Source organism: Elephas maximus, chromosome 3 (genome assembly GCF_024166365.1).
Source record: "Elephas maximus indicus isolate mEleMax1 chromosome 3, mEleMax1 primary haplotype, whole genome shotgun sequence".
NCBI classification, from domain to species: Eukaryota; Metazoa; Chordata; class Mammalia; order Proboscidea; family Elephantidae; genus Elephas; species Elephas maximus.
Window position 1 is genome coordinate 66,703,933 of NC_064821.1, and position 18,900 is coordinate 66,722,832.

The window sequence follows — 18,900 nt, forward strand, 5'->3', positions numbered from 1 at the left end:
ACTCCAGGACAGGTGCTGCTAAGGCCACCCATCACTTTGTGAACAAGAGGTAAGGATCTGTAAGGCCTGGTAACCTCCTGCCAGTGTCAGGCCAGCCCTTGGAAGGTGGCTTGTGCTGGCTATTTTTGTGCCAATGAGCTTCTCAAAGAGCCCTGGTCTGCAGTGGTTAAGAGCTCGGCTGCTAACCAAAAGGTCAGCAGTTCCAATCCACCATCCTCTTCTTGGAAACCCTATGGGGCAGTTCTACTCTGTCCTATAGGTCACTATGAGTCAGAGTCGCCTCGAGGACAATGGGTTTGGTTTTTGCTGGAGATTTTCAAGAACCCAGATCCTGTCTGTGTATGTATCTTTGGTACATAAACACACGGAGAAACACGTAAGTGCTGGATGAAGGTATGTTGAATAAATTCAAGTATCACTGTCATTCCCATTTTGCAAATGAGTAAATTAAGTCTCAGATATTAAGGTCTGTCCAAGCACCTATGCAAGTAAAAGCGGGGGGGGGGGGGGGTGGAAGAGGTGGAGAAAAGAAGGGTTTGGGATGAATGTTTGTTCATTCACACCTTCGGCTCCGATCCGCGGCTTCTAACCAGCTGGTGACGCTGCTTCTCCCCACAGCTGCCCAGTCAACAACCGGCTGCTCCAGGGCCTGCGGGCAAACGGGGCCTCTCTGAAGGTGATGCTGGCTTTCAAATTATACCGCTTTTTGTCTAGCGATATGTTCTACTGGCACGGCCGGGTGACGCTGTGTGACAAGCGGGCGGGGCGCCCTTGCCAACCGGTGAGTGGGCAGCCCTGGGGGTCCTGAGCAGTCGAAGGAGCCTCCGCTGCCGGGCGGTTTCGGGGCTGTAGTCGGGGTAGCCCAGAGTCTCAGCAAGGCCGTCATCGACGGGGCGGGACTAAGAAGGGGCCTGAAGGACTGCAATGCTGAGGATTGGCCGATCCTCCCATGGGCGGGGCCAAGGGCGGGGTCTGTGGGAGCTAGGGGCCTGTGGCCTGGTAAAGGGCGGGACTGTGGAGACCAAGGTCTTGCCGATTGGTGAACTCTCTGGGCGGGGCTAGCTGAGATTTGGGGCAAAGTCTCACTTGGCGGGGGATGAGATCCTTGCATCGGTACCCTTCCGCTTGTGTCGCCCACAGAACTGTAGTCAGATGAGTCTCTCTGGAAGGAATCGAGCCTGGCAGATCCGAGCACGGGAAGGCCTGGGGGTTGGCGACGGCTGGATGGTGTTCGGGCCGATTCGAATAAGCGGTAAGTGGACTATTTGTGGGCGGCCTTCCTGACTCCTCTCTTAGAGCCTTCCACTGACCTGTTTAAGACCCGCATCCCTCCCTGAGCAGCCTCCCACCTTCATGCCCTCACCTCCCTTCCTAAGTCCGAGTCCCCTCCCCAAGCTCACACTGCCCTCTTTGGCGCCCACTCTGCTCCAGAGAGGCCCTTCACTGGGCCCTGCTGTCCTTAAACTTCCAGTCTGAGCTGTCTCTGCCTCCTCCTCCCATTCTCACCTTCTGGTCACATCAGATCACTCTTCTCCCAGTCCGTTGGTCCCTGATGCCAGCCTCCTTTTGTGAATTTTTCTTGCTGATCTAGAACTCTCTCTCCCATCTTTCTATTCTGTAACTGGCCTCCAAGTCTTTGACCCTCAGGGGAAAGCCCATCTTCTTAGTATGTCCATTCTTATTACGGACAGAAGATTCAATTTCCCACCCGTTCTGAGTCCTAGCTTCAACGATGCAGGCTAGTTCCTTTGCCCAATCTTGATGTGAGGATATTGGCTTTGTCCTATCTGGATGGCACCACAAGCTCAATCTTTCTTTGGTGTTTCAGAGTCCAACGCCTCCAGCAGCAGGAGCCCAGTAGGTTGGTACAGAGAGATTGCTGTGCTGAAGTTCTGATGGTTGTGCCAAGGTCTGGGGTCCACTCTGGGTCCTGGTGGGTACTGGTCTTGTGTCCTGTTGCTTCTCAACTCTCTGTAACCTGGGAGACATCATTTGACCTCTCTGACCCTCAGTTTCCTCAGCAGTACAGGAAGCTGTTGGTAGTCATAGAGTTTTATCCCTTATCAGAGCCTGAGACTATCCAGAAATCATTTAAGCAGGGGTTGAAAATTCAAGATCCCTACAGGGCCGGGTGGGTAACACCAAATGAGGTGTACTGAGGGGGCCTGCATTGGACTGGAGAGTGCAGCTAAGGGGGCAGCCACCACTCAGCTCCAGCTGACTGTTGCCATATGTGAATTTAGACCAAACATGCTAGATCTGATTTTCCAAGAGAAACTAGAGATTCAGATCTTCAAATGTTGGCAAGAAATTTCAATTAAATATAAACAAGCAAACAACTCCCCCCAAACAAACAAACAAACACTGTTCAGCCAAACTACCCATTTGCATGCTAGATTCAGCCTACAGGTTACCAGTACACAGTGTCTGGTTTGGGGAGTCTGACGATAGTGTAAATTCAAGTTCTAGAGCTTAGAGTCAGGGCTGCCACTTTGCACAACTCCAAGAGATGCTTTCTGTCTAATATCTGTGTGGAAGGAGCTCCTCAGGGTAGCACAGTGCATAACATGACAAGATAGAACTTGGGTTACTGTATGTAGAAGCCCTGCTCAGAGTAAGAACCTAAATCTTTATAAGCTGGGATGCATGCTTTTTCCTTCCCACTCCATTCTCCGGCCTTAGTTGCCCCAAACTCAAAGCTAAACCCAGATGAAGTAGCTGGGTGGAAAACTCCCAAAATTAGGGGCCAGAAAAGTCTGGGGAATCTCTGGACTTCCCTAAGCAGAATTTGTCACAACATGACAAATAAACCCTTTGCTGTTGAGTCGATTTCGACTCATAGTGACCCTATAAGACAGAGTAGAACTGCCCCATAGGGTTTTCAAGGCTGTAAATCTTTACAGAAGTAGACTGCCACATCTTTCTTCCATAGGGCAGCTGGTGGGTTTGAACCACCAACCTAGCAGCCAAGTGCTTAACCACTGTGCCACCAGAGCTCCTTAGGACAAATAAGGCCACTCTTATAACAACTGTCATTTATTGATGTGCCTGGCACTGTTCTAAGCACTTTACATGGGCTAACTCATACCACAATCCTGGAGGTTAGCACAAATGTTCCCCCCATTATATAGACGAGGAACTGAGACTCAGTTATCAAAATAACCCTTTTTGGAAAATGCTTCCTTGGGATGTCAACGAGTGAGGCTCAGTCAGGTTCCCTATGAGTAGTTTTCCCAGAAGGGATCTACAGGTCAAATCCAGCACAGTGGATAAGAGTTTGGGCTAAAGTTGTGTGAATTATATACTAAACTATGTATGTAAAGGAAACCCTGATGGCATCATGGTTAAGAGCTACAGCTGCTAACCAAAATGTTGGTAATTTGAATCTACCAGGGGCTTCTTGGAAACCATGTGGGCAGTTCTACTCTGTCCTATAGGGTCACTATGTGTTGGAATCCACTCGACACCAATGGGTTTTTTTTTTTTTTTTAATTTGGTTTTATGTACGTAAAGAACCTAGTGTAAAGCTTAGCATGTAGCACTGGGTTGAACCATATGAAATTGTCATTTTTGTAGGTAAAAAATGGGCAAGTATCGGCAATTTCATAGGATTCCACTTAATATCCAATCAGTGAGAGGACTGGTCAGGTACAGAATGTAGCCTGGAGGGTTGTTTGTCTTTTTATGATGGTGTTTGATCCATCACAAGACCAAAAAAAACAGTCCAAATGCTCATCACAGGAGTCAGCCAGCATTGTAGCTCCTGAACGGTTTCTTCCCAGTTAGATTTCCTTCCCAGTCTCCTTGAGGGAAAGGCTCCTGTCTTTCATCCCAGTATCCTCCTACCCCCAGTCTAACAGAGGGACTGGCACACTATCAGTCCCAAGAAAGTTTTGTTGAAAGAATGAATGAATGGATCACTAGATAATCCCCCAAAGTGGAGTATCTAAGTCTAAAAACCGATTCCCCATAGCAGAGTTTCCAAGGCTCTCAAAGCCACTTAATCCTGTTTATAATCATTTCTTTCTCTCCTGCAGGAGCCTGGGTGGTCATATTTCTCCTGATGGTGAAAAGCTGGATGCTGGGATAACTCTAGCCCCTGGCCTCTAGTTTAGTAGCCTGAGGCAAGGGTGGGGTGGAAGAAGACTTGAGGGAGAGGCAAGTAGTCTGTGCTCTTGTGAGGGACCAAAGAAGTTGAGGGTGAAGATGAGACCGAAGATATGACCCAACTACTATCTGGTAAGGAGTGGTGGCTGCTGAGCCTTGGGCTGCACTTCCCCATCCCACCTTTCCTTCCCATCTCTGGAACTCAGCCTTGCTGCTTCCAAGGGGGAGATCAGGTTGCTCAATATTGAGGGGTGGGGGCCGGGGGGTGTACAGAGGGTATGGCTAATAAATAGCAGGAAATTCTGATACTTTATGTCTGACTCCTTTTCTGTGTAATCTTACCATAAAACTTCAGCACTAGGGTGGACAGTGGTGAAAGAATGGGGTTGCGGAGTGTTGAGAAGTCACTTTATTCTCTGTGGGCCTTAGTTTTCTCATATGTAAAATGGAAGATTTTGACCAGATGATCTCTGCTTCAACAACAGGGCTCTGTACTCTTGTTCTAAGGTCCTGGGTGGCACAAATGGTTTGCAGTTGACTACTGACTTAAAGGTTGGCAGTTCACACCCATGCAGTGGTGCCATGAAAGAAGGCATGGAGATCTGTTTCCGTAAAGATTACAGCCAAGAAAGCCCTATGGAGCAGTTCTACTGTGTAACACATGGGGTTGCCATGAGCCAGGATAGACTGAATGGCAACGGGGTTTTTTTTTTAATACTCTTGTTCCAAAGAGAGTTTCTGGGCCTTAGCCAGTCAGCCCTAAATCTCCTTTCCTCTTCTGCAGAATGGTCAAGAGCTATTCAACTTCAGAATTAGGGTTAAATGTATTCATATAATATTATCCAAGCCTTCTCTTTTCAACTGTCTGTAACCCGGGAGACGTCATTTGGCCTCTCTGACCCTCTGTTTCCTCAGCAGTAAATGGCAGAGTTGTAATTGTGAAGCTTCTCTTCCTGTCCCTTAATTATTTCTGACCTTATTAGCTCCCCCTTCCTAGTAAAGGGTGGCTATAAGGAGCAGTGCTTGTGTTACTACCATTTATCTAGTCAAAAATGGCTGGGCTCCTGAGGACATTAATGGAATTCCTGCTGCGACCACAGCATGAGGTCAGTGTTTGAGAGGCCTGTGGCTCCAGCACACCTTGCCTAAAGTGATAATATTCTCATTATCAGCAGGCATCTGGAACAGCAGCTGGCCTCCCACCACACACACAACCTATACCTTTACTTATGGAGGGGAAACGGAGAGCAGCTGTTATCAAGCGCCAGAGTGAGACAGAAACCAAGATCTCAAAGCCACCCTTTAGTCCACGTCACCAATTTCCTGAGAAAGTTCTCTTTTAAGGAATCATTCAAACTCTTTCTAGCTTTTAGAAAAGGACCAAGTATTCAAAGATACAGATAACCCAAAAGGGTATATATGTTTCAATAAAAAATGGCCTATAATAGAAGCTAGTCTCAAAAGGTTACTGCTGATTTCTATTTGACATTCTCAGAAAGACAAAACTGTAGTGATGAAAAAAAATCAGTGGTTGCAAGGGGCTATGTGGGTGAAGGAAGGGAGTTTTATGGGGTAATGGGACAGCTCTGTATCCTGATTATTGTGGTGGTTACATGAATCTATGCATATTAAAATTTATAGAACTATGTAATAATTTTTTTTTTTAATTTAAGCCTCCTTCCCCCGCCCCCAAAAAGAAGAGTGGAATCTATTAGGTATGGGCCAGGTCCTGTGTTAAGCCCTGGGGATTCAACAATATGTAAGATGTAGTCTTACAGAGAAGACTGTTGAGTGTAGGGAGTAGGTGGGACCAGAGAGCAGGACACGCTTTCTAATTTGGCAAAGGTGGCCCCTACCTGTGAAATGAAATTTCACAAAATGACAAGTAGGTCCTGTGCCTTTTTAGTGCCTCTCTCCCAAATCAGATTTCCGGATACCTGGAATTTCATTGTCAAAGATTCATTCCTTTTATCAAAGATTCCTGGCTTTGTTTCTCCTTTTAAACAGTTTCCCAGTCTGATGATTCAAAAATCCATATGAATGCAAATGGACTTAGCAGTCTCTTTTCCTGGGGACCAAGTTTGGGTAGGAAGGCAACACTGGTTCTTTACCTTTCACCCTGAGCTCTGAGTCTAACCCAGATCACAGACTGAGTCCAGCCACAGACTGAGCCCTAACCCTGACAAGTCAGTGATTCGGGCACAACCTAACTCCTGGTCACAACCTGACCCTTGCTTCAGGTGGTAGCGGTCATCAGTGGATTGTGGAAAAAGAGGAGGGTGAGGCAGGTTTGGTGGGATTCCTGAATGATTCGCACCGGCCCACTAGAAGCCCCGCCGCCAGTTTCCCCATCCGCACAGGCCGGGCCCGTCCCTCCAGGCCTTGCTGAGCAGGGCTCCGCCTAGAGGCGAGACGCGGCAAGAGGCAGAGAAGACTACGAGGGCCGGCGGGGTCATGCGCAGAGAGATCCGGCCGGCTCTCCGTGCCGCGGGCGGCGTGCACGAGCGGGAGGCCGGCGAGGCCCGACTCCTGATTGGTCGGGGAGGAGAGGGGCGGGGCTGGGGCGGTACGCGCTGTGTGTCGCGCGGGCTGGCGGGTGTGTAACGGCCGTTAGGCGAATTGAGGGACGGAACCGCCTCCCGCGGCAGACGTGGTGGTCAGTGGCCCTGAGTGAGGGATTTCGCCTCCGCTTTCAGACCCACGTAAGTTCTCCTTCTTTCGGGGGCCCCGTGGGGCTGACAGACCGTACTCCTTCAACAGCGCCAAGGAAGCCTCAGACCCCCACGCCCTCTCTCGGGAGCGCCGAGGGAGCGAGGCGCATGCGCAGAGCGACTAAGCAGTGACCCACCTCCGTCTCTGATCACCTCGGCTCTTCTAAAATAATGCTCCCCTCCCCTCGTGTCTGGTCGTCTTCTCTCCCTCGTTGCCTTGCTTTCCTCCCCCTTTGTTTAGCTCCACAGAAATTGCTTTACTTGTGCGCCAGGCCCTGTGCCAGTCGCCAGGGAAACAGCGGGAAGCGCGTTCCTGCCCTCATGGAGCACACAGTCCAGGAATAAAAATGATGACTAGTAGTTGAACGAGTAATTGCTCAGTTAGGTCTCAGAAGGTGTAGGATAAAGACACGCAGAGAATACAGAGCTGGAGGAGATGACCTAGTCTGGGAGGTCAGAGCGCTCTCCCTGAGGAAACGAAGTTTGAGCTGAGATTGTGAAGGATAGGATAAAAAGAGAATTCAGGCTGGGGAGTCACAGCGCTTGTGGAGGCCACACACCAATGGTTCTCAGCATTGGGCCGTTTTCCCCTCCATGGGACATTTGGCTATGCCTAGAGACATTTTTGGTTGTCACAGTTGGGAGTTGCTACAGGCATCTAGTGTGTAGAGGCCAAAGATGCTGCCACACATCCTACAGGGCACAGGACAGCCTCCCACAACAAGGAATTACCAAGCCCAAAATGTCAGTACCGCCAAGGTTGAGAAACCCTTCTCTAGACAAGGAGGAGCTGGTGCTTTGGATGAACTAGACGATAAGTGTGTTAAAGTTTATTTGTTCAACAGAGTGTATTCAGGAACCCTCGTGGCACAGTGGTTAAGAGCGTGGCCGCTAACCAAAATGCCGGCAGTTAGAATCCACCAGCTGCTTCTTGGAAACTCTATGGGGCAGTTTTACTGTCCTATAGGGTACCTATGAGTCGGAATTGATTCGATGACAGCGACCTTTGGTTTTCTTTAGAGTATATATTCAACATTTTCTTCATCACAATAAACCAGGAGGATCAGAATCATGTTTGTCTTTTACACCAATATATTTCCAGCACTTGTCATGGCACCAGGCACATAGTAGGTGGCCAGTAAATTCTGGTTGATTAATTGAATAGTGTGTGCTAGGTAGGGAGATGGAAACCCTGGTGGCTAGTGGTTAAGAGTTGGGCTGCTAACCAAAAGATTGCTCCTTGGAAACTATGGTGCAGTTCTCCTTTGTCCTGTAGGGTTGCTATGAGTTGGAATCGACTCCACGGCAACGGGTTTGGGTTTTTTTGGTTTTAGGTACGGAGGAGTGGTGTCAAAAAGATGATTGAGATAACCGTGCCTCTGCTCTGCAACCCCCTCGTTACTTGCCCCTAGGCCTTGTCTGCTTTATAGTGGTCTGTTAGTTTTGTATCTCTCAGGACAACTTCTTGGCAAGGATTTAGCTTTATCTCTGGTTTAATGAATGATCAAAGCCATGAAAAATAGTGTGATGGTGTGAGATTCTTCATGTGTCTGTGTCAGCTGTCTTTGTCTCTTATCAAATCTTCTGTCTTGATGTGATTCTGAACAGCTGGCATGTATGATGTTCCTTTCTAAGATTGGGATTCTTCAAGGGGAGAAATAGTTATAACAGTCAGAATCTAATTCTTGGGTAGCAACTTGGGAAATACAGCATGGGCGATGACCAAGGGCAAAGTGGAGAAATTATCTGTGCTGTCCCTGCTCCTAATTGCTTTGGGGTTTGCAGCTCACGTTAGAAATTCCGACTTGTGGTGCTTTAATAACTTCCTTGATTTTTCTTTTTGTGTTTTGTCATGCACAGAATGCTGGCTGGACTGCTATAGCATTAGAGAGAGTGTAGTTCTGGCTTTGAAGCCTCTACCTAGCCATGCCCTTCATCTCTTTAAACTTTTATTTTCTCATCCATAAATGAGGATAGTAACTGCCTCATAGAGTTATGTGAGCATGATACATGATACCTGTAAGTGTTTAACACAGTGCCTGATGAGTAGTAAGTATTGAATACATATTACATTTGTTGAATGAATGAATATTTCTATAGTTAAAAAGACTTTGAAGATAGGAACTATTAGTGTTGAATGATTTCTTTTCTCTCTGCCTCCATTCACCCCTGCCTTTCTTGACTGTATAATTGGTTATTCATGTTGCTTTTTGTGTGCTCATTTTTCTCACTTTTATCTCAGAAAACCTCTGTCTCCTTCAAATGGTACTAAAAATTTTCACCAGTGGCCCATCTACTTCTGAACGTAGTAGTAGAAGTCAAGGATGAGTTATTCTGTATTGTTTTACTCCTGTGGGAGTTCTCCTTTTTTTTTTTTTTTAATTAATATTTAATATACTGTAAAATTCACCCTTTCTGAGTGTACAGTTCACTGTTTTGTAGTGTATTCACAAAGTTGTGCGACCATCACCGCTCTTTCTAATTCCAGAACATTTCGATCATCCCCAAAAGAAGCCCTGTATCCATTAGCAGTAACTGCCATTTCCCCTCACCCTTTAGCCCCTGGCAACCACTAATCTACTTTCTGCCTCTGTGAATTTGCCAATTCTGGCTGTTTCATATAAATGGAGTCCTGTAACATGGGCCTTTTTGAAAAAAAATTTGTATTTGCTTTATGTCTTCATATTTAGTACATATGCATTCCAGAATGCCAAGAACCAGGGGAGAAGGACATGTTTCTGTGTACAGTTTTGGTTTTTTTTTTTCAATTTATTTTTTGTTGAGAATATACACAGCAAAATGTACACCAATTCAACAGTTTCTGCATGTACAGTTCTTCATGTACAATTCAGTGACATTGATTACATTCTTCAAGTTGTACAACCATTCTCACCCTCCTTCTCTGAAGTGTTCCTCCCACATTAATATAAACTCACTGTTTCCTAAGTTTCCTAATCTTTCATGTTGCTGTTGTCATTCTGATCTCATAGAGGTAGATCTTAAAAGAGCACCATGGTCAAGGCAGACATGGCTTGCTAGTTAAGCTAGACTCTTGTTTGATTTTAAGACTTGCAGGGGATAATTTTGGTTTAAGGTTTAAAGATTATCTCAGGGCAATATTTTCAGGAGTTCATCCAGCCTCTATTACTTCGGAAAATCTGGATTCCATAACATGGGGCCGTTTATATCTGGGTTTCACCTAGCATAATGTTTTCGGGGTTCATTAATGATGTAGCATGTATCAGTACTTTATTCTTTTTTATTGCTAAATCAAAACCCATTGTATGGATATTGTTATTAGTTGCCTTTGAGTTGGCCCCCAACTCATTGTGACCCCATGTACAATAGAATTAAACATTGCCCATTCCTTTGCCATCTTCATGATTGTTAGTATGCTCAAGTCCATTGTTGTGGCCCCTGGGTATTTTGAATGGCTTCCAACCTAGGGGACTTACTCTTCAGCAGTATATTGGACAGTATGCTGTTGTGATCAATAGGATTTTCACTGGCTGATTTTCAGAAGGAGATCTCCAGGCCTTTTTTCCTAGTCTGTCATAGTCTGGAAGCTCTGCTGAAACCTGTCCACCATGGGTGACCCTGCTGGTATTTGAAATATCGGTGGCATAGCTTCCAGCATCATAGCAACACCACAGTATGAGAAACTGACAGATGAGTAGTGGTATATGGATATGCCCCATTTTATTTATTTATTCATAAATTGATGGACATCTGGGTTGTTTCCACTTTTTGGCTATTACAAATGATGCTGATTGAACATTCATGTACAAGTTTTTGTGGGGACATATGTTTTCATTTCTCTTGGGTGTATACCTAGAAGTAGAATTGCTGGGTCACAGGGTAATTCTGTGTTTAACTGAGAGTTCTCTTTTTGTCACCGTATCTTCAAGCCATCTATCTGTTTTAGGAAAGATCTCAGAATCCAATGGTCCTATCATTTTGTTATACTTTAAAGAAAGGGGTAAAGAAAGGAATTTTGATATTGAAAAGAGTCGCTAGTAGTTAATCTCATCGTTCTTTGTCACCATTAACATACTGAATGATCAGAACCAAACCAAACCCGTTGCCTTCCAGTCCATTCTTACTTATAGCAACCCTAAAGGGCAGAGTAGAACTGGCCCATAGGGCTTCCAAGGAGCACCTGGTGGGTTCGAACTGCTGACCTTTTGGTTAGCAGCTGTAGCTCTTTACCACCACACCACCAGGGTTTCCTACTGAATGATACTAGCCATAAATTGAAGGTTTTATTACCGTACAAAACTTCTCTCTCCCAGTGTGTGAAAAATTGGGATTTCAGGGAATGGTACCGTTCCTGTTGTAGATGCATTTAATTAGTGAGGGTTTGGGTTGTTGTTACTAAGAGAAAGCTATAGAGGTCAGTAAAGTACATTAGAGAAGTAGTACAATATAGCCTTTTTCTTTTTCCTCCAGAGTTGAATTTAACATCTAAGAATTGTGTTCCATAGATAGTTTGTCACAAATTCTTTTGGGGCTCTTATAAATGAAAAGTTTCTAAACTTATTTATCTTTCAGGGGCTGTACTTTGCCACTTTTTGTTGATGTAAACTGCCAAGTAATTATATTAAAAACGATTAAGCACTTAATGTGTGCCAGGCCCTGTTCTAAGTGAATTCTAAATGAGTTAACATGAATTGGGTCATTTTATATGAAGGAATTGAGGCACAGAGATTAAAAAAAAAATTGTCCAAGGGTACATGGTTAATAAATTCCCGAGCCAGGCTTTAGACTCAAGCAGTCTGATCAAGAGTCCATGTTCTTAACCATTTCCCTAAACTGCCTCTCAAGTACTACGCATATAGATAAAAAGCTTTTGTTTACACAGATGGTAATTATGGAGCCCTAGGTTGGCAGTTTGAATCTACCAACTGCTCCTTGGGAACCCTATAGGGCAGTTCTGCTCTGTCCTATAGGGTCTCTATGAGTCGGAATCCACTGGATGGCAGTAGGTGCATGGGTGACCTTTAGAGTGGGGTGCTCTGGTGATGCAGTGGTTAAGTGCTTGGCTACTAACTAAAAGGTCAGGTTCGAACCCACCAACTGCTCTGCGGGAGAAAGATGTGGCAGTCCACTTCCGTAAAGATTTACAGCCCTGGAAACCCTAAGGGGCAGTTTGTTCTGTCCCATAGGGTCACTATGAGTCAGAATTGACTGGATGACAACAGGTTTGGTTTTTGGTTTACCTTTAAAATAAATATAAGTGTTCTAAGGGGTGAGAGAAGTGGGAAGAAAACAATGTTCCCAGCTGATGATTGGGGTTATACTTATGACCAAAAGTTTTCTCCATCTCTGTGCATCATATGACCAACTTTTATTGCGGAAGGAATTGGTGGGTTCGTTTTATGTTGCTCATAATTGAAGCTATAATACCTCACTGTTGGTTTGGTTTATTAGGTCTTTTTCCACCTCATCCCTCTTGCTAAGAAGATCCATGGCAAAGATTCGGTAATTAAAAGTAATATAATTTTTTAATTTTGCAACAGTTAGAAGGGTTCTAAGACTGTATGGGATTAGTATTAAGAACCTCTGTTTGGTTTTAGGTTTTCTCTGCTTGCTGTGGGAAGAGAAGTAGAGTGGAGTATTGGGAGTTGTTTTGCCTAAAAAAAATCCTTGGACAATAGACATATGGATTATTCAATATCTGAATAATCTGTGTAGTCTTGACCGTTCGCTGAATAGGAATTGAATTACAGGGAATTAAAAGTTATCGGAGAGATCTAACTGATTATTCCTACATTCATTCTACAGTTGGCTCAAATAACTGTGATGGCGATGCAGGAGAAATACCCAAGTGAGAGAATCTCCCAGGCCAATTCACCAGGTGAGTTAAGTTTTCTGGGTTAAATTCTGACCCCTGCTCTGTTCTTTCTTTAAGGGAAATACTGAGCAGACAAGCATTCACTGAAATGCTGTTGATTGAAAAAAATATTGGTTGAAAACACCTAGAAAGCAGTTGATAGCTATAAAGAACAAAAATAACATGAAGCGACATTTAATAGAAAAACAGGTCTATGGGGGAACAGTTACTTGTCTCTGGTCCTCCATGGCTTCTAGAAAGACCACATGATTGATGAGGGGGAGGGGAGGACACATAAGGGATCAGAACAGAATGACTTTGGAAAATATTTCCATTTGAAATTAGAAAAACAGCATAAATTACTGTATTCTGTGTTGTCTTTGTAGTCCTCTGGGTGGGTCAGTCATCTGCTAGCCCACAAAGATCAGAATTCTTCTTGGATGCCAACAATCTCTGTAGTGTTTTCACTAGAGACTCAAAAATTTAATAGGATTTTGAAAGTTACAGTAGATATACCAAATGGATATATTTAGTATATATATTAAATATATATGCTTACACATACTCAGTAGACATGGTGTATTTCAAATAGGAAATATAGCCTTAGAAAAATAACTTTTTGACTTCTAGGGCATTTATGAAGAAAAGGGTATATTTTATTCAATTAAGGATATGTTTTATTTAGCTTTAAATATCTCACAATGCTTTACTCACAGCAGACATTTGGTAGGTACTTGTATCCTCCTAGGTACAGTGCCTTGCATGTAGTAGGCTCTTGTTAAGCTTTTGTTGAATCAGCTCAGCATTTTGCAAATACTTAGTAATCGTCTACTTTATGCCAGGCACTGTTTTAGGGCCAGATTATACAGTTTTTTATGACAGTTACGTGTGCATTGCAAGTTGTTAGAATGTGGTAATTCCCAAAAAAGCTCACTGCCTTTCTGATAGCTTTGTCTTTCTTTAGTAGTTTGTCATTCAAAGTAATAATGGTCTTAATATTTGGTAAGGTTGCTACTGATGGGATATGACATAGCAGAAAAAAATTCAGTTTTCAAACAAATTTTGAGATAAGCAGTAGTCAATATAAATATATCAAAATGTATTTTTATTTTAGTAAATATTCCTTTAGAATTGGGGTTACAGAGTCAGTGGATGGAAATGTGGTAGTAGTGAAGAATGGAAGATTAGTCATAATAATAGGGAATGGTTTCCAGTAGGAGGCCAGGAACATGGCAGTAGAGGCCCTTAATTTTCACTATTTTAAAAGTCCTGGAAAATTATACACTGACGAGTGAGATAAAGCCGTTTAGATTCACCAGGAGGTCACATTTCCTTGCTTCTGGCTAGAATTACATCAACTTGTTAACACAGGTTAATCTCTTGCTGATCAGTAGCTCTGATTGTTGGCTATGTCTTCTATTAAAAATTATTACAGATTACTGCATATGTATATAAATTGGGTAAATTATTTCAAACTTGGCAGTTCATGGTCACCCAGAGAATGAAAGGAGTACTTGGGGGAGGGTCAGTTTGCCCTCAGTAGAAAGCAGAAGTAAAGCTAACAAAAAAGGAACAGAAGTAGAAGTAGGTTAAAAAGATGGGCGAAGCACTAAGTTTGTAAGAAAGGAATAAGGTGATTTCTGTTCCAGTATCATTTGTCTCCCACTAGATCAAAGAGTCTATAGAGCCATATTTTTTAATTTGACCTCAAACTCTGATACTTTATAAAGGATAAGTAGCTGCCATTACCTGTTTTTGTTTGTTTCCATGGATCATCAGATAAAGCTTAGAAATCTAATTCTAGTTTTTTAAAAATTAATTTGAATTGAAGCCTTCACCAGTATGTTAGTAAGTAAATCAAGTATTTTTTAAATACTTCCTACCTATCAACCCTCAAAGAGCTATAAGAAGCTAATAAAGTCAAATAAATCTCATCAGTCTTTTTTTTTTTTTTTTTTGGTCTGTGTGCTCAGAAATTTTAGCAGTTTCTTTACATTGATTGCCTACAGGATAAAGCTCTTCACGTTGGCTTTTAGAACTCACCTTGATCTGAGTTCTCCCTGCTTATTGAGAGTACTCTGGTTTAGTCAAGTGATGGTTTTCAACAGGGAACTGGGCCACCTATTGTCTTAGGGTGCATTTAGAGTATTTTCTGATTGTCACATGATGATGGGGTGGGATAAGGGTTTCTACTGGCATTTAGTGAGTGAAGACCATAGATGCTAAGCCATCCTGTAATGCATGGACTACACATTGAAGAAATGTCATACCCAGAATGCCAAAAGCACCCACTGAGAAGCCCTGCAAGAGGAAAGAATGTGGGTGTTGGAATCAGAAAGACCTGGGTTCAAATCTCAGCCCTCTTCTTTGTAAAACATGGGTAATACCTTTTCAGTAGATAGGTAGATGAATTATGTTTGTAAAGTGATGTGGCTTTTAGGTTTTAATAAATGGTAACTGCTATTAAATATTGCTGTTTTCTGTCCTAGTGCTCCTGCATTGTGTCTTTGAACATTCTCAACCTCTCATGCTATTTCCACTTAAAATTAACTAGCTCAGAGCAGCTGAAATAGGCATGGGAGTGAGGAGGAGGTAGGGTGCTGCTATTCTCTCAGATTTAGGAGTGATTTTTTTCTAAATGATCTCAAGGAGTTACATCAACTGGTTCACACTAAAAGTGGGAAACGCCACTTGTTTCAGGTTCCAGTGTGATTCAGAAGGGCAGTTCCCTGGGGACTGAGTGGCAGACCCCAGTTATCTCAGATGCCTTTCGGAGCCGCTTCAGCCGCTGTTCAAGTGTAGCTGACAGTGGGGACACAGCCATTGGCACATCATGCTCAGACATTGCAGAGGGTAAGTTTGGATTTAATGATTTGATTCCTAATATATGTTGTCATTTCCAGATTGTGTTCCAGGTGTATTGTCACTTTTAGATTGTTATTTCCAAAATATTCATAAGGTCAGTTTGTTCTTTCAAGGAGTCTGCTTGATTCTTCCCTCACCATGGTTCTCACATCTGGTTTATTCGTCTCAGTTCCCACTGTTTGTCCTATCTGAAGCAACTTTCTAGTAGGTTTTTTTGACCTCAAGTCTTTGCCTCTGCTGCCTGATTAATCTTGCTACAAGCTTGATTTCGTAGTTTCTCTTTGCTGCAAATCCTCAGTTCTTCCCGTTACTTGAAGGGTAAAATTCAGAGGCCTCACTTCTTTTGTAATCTGGCCGTGCCCTACCCATTGAAGCATGTTACCTGCTATCACCAGGGAACTTTGTTCCAGCCAGGTCTGCTGTCTTACTCTTCTATGAAAGTACAGGACTTTTTTTTTTTTAACCAGCCCGTTTTTTTTTTTTTCCTTCTTTAAACCGGGCCTATTTGTGCCATTCCTACCTTCTCTCACCCTCCCTGCTATGCTGATCTTATTTAAGATCTAGTGAAGTCCCACAAGGCTTTCCCTATTCCTCCTACCCCTTACTGATATCCTTCTCTTTGCAATCTTATATGTTTATTGTCTCTGCCCCTTTTTTTGAACTTAATTAAGTAACAACTACCAGGCAATATTTTACAAGCATATTTTGTTTTTCCAGTTAGGTTATAAGTCCCTAGAGGGCAGAAGACCTAATGATAATAATTAATTACCATTTATTAAATATTTTGTGATGGGTATTATGCTAAATTTTTTCTATATTATCTCATTAATGCCTGTAAGAACCCTATGAAATATTTTATGATTTTCATTTACAGAACAGAATTTCAAAGTGAGTGAATAACTTGATTAAAGCTATAAAACTAGTAACTTGGGCAGATGTTGTCAATAAGAAACATATTTACTCCATACTCACTAGAATGGCTGTAATCAAAAAGATAATAAGTGTTGGCAAATATGTAGAGAAATTCAAACCATAACACATTGCTGGTGGGAAATGAAATTGGTGTAGCTGCTTTGGAAAACAGATTGGCGGTTCCTTATAAAAGTTACTGTATGACCCAGCAATTTTACTCATATACTCACGAGAAATATACATACATCCGTACAAAACTTGTACATGAATGGTCGCAGCAGTATTATTTATAATAGTCAAAAAGTAGAAATAACCCAAATGTCCATCAGCTGATGAATGGATGAATAAAATGTGATCCATACAATGAAGTATTGTCCATCAATAAGAAGAAATGAAGTACTGGTAGATGCTACAAAATGTATGCCCCTTTATGGCCTGACAGAGACTGGAGGAACCCCCAAAACTATGGCCCCTGGATGCGCTGTTAACTCAGAACTGAAACCATTCCCCAAGCCTACTCTTCAGACAAAGATTAGTCAGCACTATAAAACAAAAAATCATACACATGAGGAATGTGCTTCTTAGTTCAATCAGATATATGAAACCAAGTGGGTAGGTCCTGTCCAACAGCAGGATGAGAAAGCAGGAAGGGACAAAAACTGGTCGAATGGACACAGAGAACCCAGGGTGGAAAGGTGGAGTGTGCTGTCGTATTGTGGGGGTTGCAGCTAATGTCCCAAAACAATATGTGTATAAATTTCTGAATGAGAAATTAACCTGAGCTGTAAACTTTCACCTAAAGTACAATTAAAAAAAAAAAGGTACGAACCTGAAAAATGTTAAAGTGAAAGAAGCCAGATATATAAGACCACACGTTGTATGATTCCATTTATATGAAATGCCCAGCATAGGCAAATCTGTAGAGATAGAAAATAAATTAATGGTTGCCTAGAACTGGCGAAGTTGGAGGAAAATGAGAATTGACTACTAAAGAGTGTAGGGTTTCTTTTTGGAGTGCTGTAAGTATTGTAAAATTGATTGTGGTGATAGTTGCACAACTGAATATATTGAGTATACATTGAATTGTATACTTCAAGTGGGTAAACTCTATGGTATGTGAATTATATATCTCAGTAAAGCTGTTAAAGAAAAAGAATAATTTAGAAAAGTTTGGAAAAAATAAAAGGAATGAAGAGAAAAAAGAAATACCTACTAATAATATTGACTCCTGGAGCCCTTGTGGCACAGTGGTTCAGTGTTTAGCTGCTAACCAAAAAGTTGGCAGTTCAAATCCACCAGCCACTCCTTGGAACCCTATAGGATAGTTCTGCTCTGTCCCATCGGGTTGCAATGGGTCGGAATTGATACGACAGCTTTTTTTTTTAGTAGTGACTCCTAAACACCTGGCACTTAATTTTAATAATTTAACAACTGTATGCGTATCAGTAAATACTGAAGTAGGATTTAATCATAGATTTTTGAGGTAGATACCCCTTGCTGTCAAGTGGATTCTGACTCATAGCGACCCTAAAGGACAGAGTAGAACCGCCCCATAAGGTTTTCAAGGAGCAGCTGGTGGATTTGAACTGCCAGCCTTTGGTTAGCAGCTGTAGCTCTTAACCACTGCAACACAAGGGCTCCTTGAGGTAGAGAGGACTTTAAAAATCACTTATTCCAGCTCTTTTTTGCTGATGAATAACAAAAATTCCCTGAGGGGTTAAGAAATTTGCCTAATGTCACACTGGTCGTTATCAGAATCTGGTCTCTTGACTGTATATTTTTTCCATCACTTGTGTAATCAAAAGTGTTACTGTCAGTCTTATTCAACATTGTGCTCAAAGTCGTAGCCAGACAATTAGGCTAGATAAAGAAATAAAGGGCATCCAGATAGGCAAGGAAGAAGTAAAAGTATCTCTATTTGCAGATGACATGATCTTATACACAGAAAACTCTAAGGAATCCTCCAGAAAACTACTGAAACTAATAAAAAAAGTTCAGCAGAGTATCGGGATACAGGATAACATAAAAAAATCAGTTGGATTCCTCTACACCAACAAAAAGAACATACAAGAGGAAATCACCAAATCAATGCCATTTACAGTAGCCCCCAAGAAGATAAAATATTTAGGAATAAATCTTGCCAGAGATATAAAAGACTTATACAGAGAAAACTACAGTACACTTCTGCAAGAAACCAAAAGCGACTTACATAAGTGGAAGAACATACCTTGCTCGTGGATAGGAAGACTTAACATTACAAAAATGTCTATTCTACCATGCAATTCTGATCCAGATCCCAACGACATTCTTTAATGAGGTGGAGAAACAAATCACCAACTTCATATGGAAGGGAAAAAGGCCCCGGATAAATAAGGCATTACTGAAAAAGAAGAACAAAGTGGGAGGCCTTACTTTACCTGATTTTAGAACCTATTATACCGCCACAGTAGTCAAAACAGCCTGGTACTGGTA

General features: G+C 42.6%; 1 protein-coding gene across 5 annotated transcripts in view; it reads left to right on the plus strand.

Moving 5' to 3' along the window:
- The first annotated feature begins 1,092 nt into the window (after positions 1-1,092).
- Positions 1,093-18,900, plus strand: part of CEP85 (centrosomal protein 85) — a 35,976-nt gene continuing 18,168 nt past the window's right edge. For 2 of the 5 annotated variants that reach the window (XM_049878346.1, XM_049878350.1), the window contains exons 1-3: positions 6,685-6,809; positions 12,603-12,675; positions 15,352-15,504. In XM_049878346.1, coding sequence (XP_049734303.1) covers positions 12,621-12,675; positions 15,352-15,504 — 208 coding nt within the window. In that variant the 5' untranslated portion in view covers positions 6,685-6,809; positions 12,603-12,620. Of the gene's footprint in view, positions 1,253-1,828; positions 1,934-4,037; positions 4,240-6,684; positions 6,810-12,602; positions 12,676-15,351; positions 15,505-18,900 lie in introns of those variants that run through there. The other 3 variants (XM_049878347.1, XM_049878348.1, XM_049878349.1) reach the window with 3 other exon arrangements.